This window comes from Myotis nattereri (genome assembly GCF_964212035.1).
Source record: "Myotis nattereri genome assembly, chromosome: 3".
Taxonomy (NCBI): Eukaryota; Metazoa; Chordata; class Mammalia; order Chiroptera; family Vespertilionidae; genus Myotis; species Myotis nattereri.
The window spans coordinates 179,659,919-179,661,590 of NC_138077.1; the positions used below are offsets into that span (position 1 = coordinate 179,659,919).

The 1,672-nt window shown below is 62.7% G+C and overlaps 1 protein-coding gene across 1 annotated transcript; it reads left to right on the forward strand.

Moving 5' to 3' along the window:
- Nucleotides 1-352: 352 nt before the first annotated feature.
- LOC308515200 (solute carrier family 25 member 3-like) lies at nucleotides 353-1,342 on the forward strand (the record flags this gene model as incomplete). Its single annotated transcript, XM_081085765.1, has 1 exon — nucleotides 353-1,342. The coding sequence occupies one exon, from the start codon at nucleotides 353-355 to the stop codon at nucleotides 1,340-1,342; it is 990 nt and encodes a 329-aa protein (XP_080941891.1).
- Between the last annotated feature and the right edge of the window lie 330 nt (nucleotides 1,343-1,672).

The window sequence follows — 1,672 nt, forward strand, 5'->3', positions numbered from 1 at the left end:
CTTACAAGCGCCCAAGGTAAGACCTAGGATCCGCGGACCATTGGCTGAGAAGGGCTGAGGGGCGGGCTTCCGGCTGTTACCAGAAGCCCCTTCGCGGAGGCTGTGAGGGAACGCGCAGTGCGATTCTCACTTAACCTCTCGCGAGTGGGCTTAGGGCTTCACCCCAGCCCAGCCTGTAGGGGCTGCGCCTGCGCGGTTGGGGCGTGGGCGGAACCCTCTAGGCGAGGGCTGGGCCACCCGCTCCCTCTGACCGTTGGTCGGGCGGCTCGCGGGGAAGTTCACTACGCATGCGCACCTGCTCCAGCCGCAGGACAGAGGCCTCAGGGACTTGTGTGCTCAGAGGAGAGGCGCCATGTGTGACAGCGGCGGCATCCCACCCCTGCACGTAACAAGTGGGCGCAGAAGCAAGCGGGCGGCGGTCTCGGTGGAACAAAGCTATGAATACGGCTCCCCGAGGTACCTGCTCCTGTGCGGCCTGGGCGGGATGGTGAGCTGCGGGCTGACGCACACGGCCATCGTGCCGCTGGACCTGGTCAAGTGCCGCATGCAGGTGGACCCGGGCAAGTACAAGGGCATCCTGAGCGGCTTCACTGCCACGCTGCAGGACGACGGGCTGCGCGGCCTGGCCCGAGGCTGGGCCCCCACCTTGCTCGGCTACTCCATGCAGGGCTTCTTCAAGTTCGGCCTCTACGAGGTCTTCAAGATCCGCTACGCCGAGCTGCTCGGCCCGGAGAAGGCCTACGAGTGGCGCACCGGCGTGTACCTGGCCGCCTCGGCCAGCGCCGAGTTCTTCGCCGACGTGGCCCTGTCGCCCATGGAGGCGGTGAAGGTCCGCGTGCAGACGCAGCCGGGCTACGCCCGCACCCTGCGCGCCGCGGCGCCCCGCATGTACGGCGAGGAGGGCCTGTGGGCCTTCTACAAGGGCGTGGCGCCGCTCTGGATGCGGCAGATCCCCTACACCATGATGAAGTTCGCCTGCTTCGAGCGCACCGTGGAGGCCCTCTACAAGTACGTGGTGCCCAAGCCGCAGAGCCAGTGCACCAAGGCCGAGCAGCTGGCCGTGACCTTCGTGGCCGGCTACATTGCCGGCGTCTTCTGCGCCGTCGTGTCGCACCCGGCCGACTCGGTGGTGTCGGTGTTGAACCAGGAGAAAGGCAGCACGGCCTTGGGGGTCCTCCGCAGGCTGGGGCCGGGCGGCCTGTGGAAGGGCCTGTTCGCCCGCATCATCATGATCGGCACCCTGACGGCGCTGCAGTGGTTCATCTACGACTCGGTCAAGGTCTACCTCAAGCTGCCGCGCCCTCCGGTCCCTCAGGCGCCCGAGTCCAAGACGCAGAAATAGGCGCGGCCGGGTCCAGTGGGAGATGGCGCTCAGACATTCTCAGTGTGTGAAATGTTAACCTGTTGGTTTTTGGGGTTTTTTTTTGGAGAGGGGATTTCACGTGCAGTACTTGCTCTCTTTAAATTATTGATTTCTTTTTTGGCAATCCAGGGGGATTTGGGGGTTTGAACCATTATCTTTGGGGAGTCGGCATTGGTGGCTTTAACCGAACGCAATCGTTTTTTTCAACACTTAGAGGGGGGAAATCTCTTAACGGGAATTAATGTTAGGTAATTTCGTGTCTTTAGATTGTATCTGCTTTGATTCGCCATCCAGTGGGGATTATCCAAG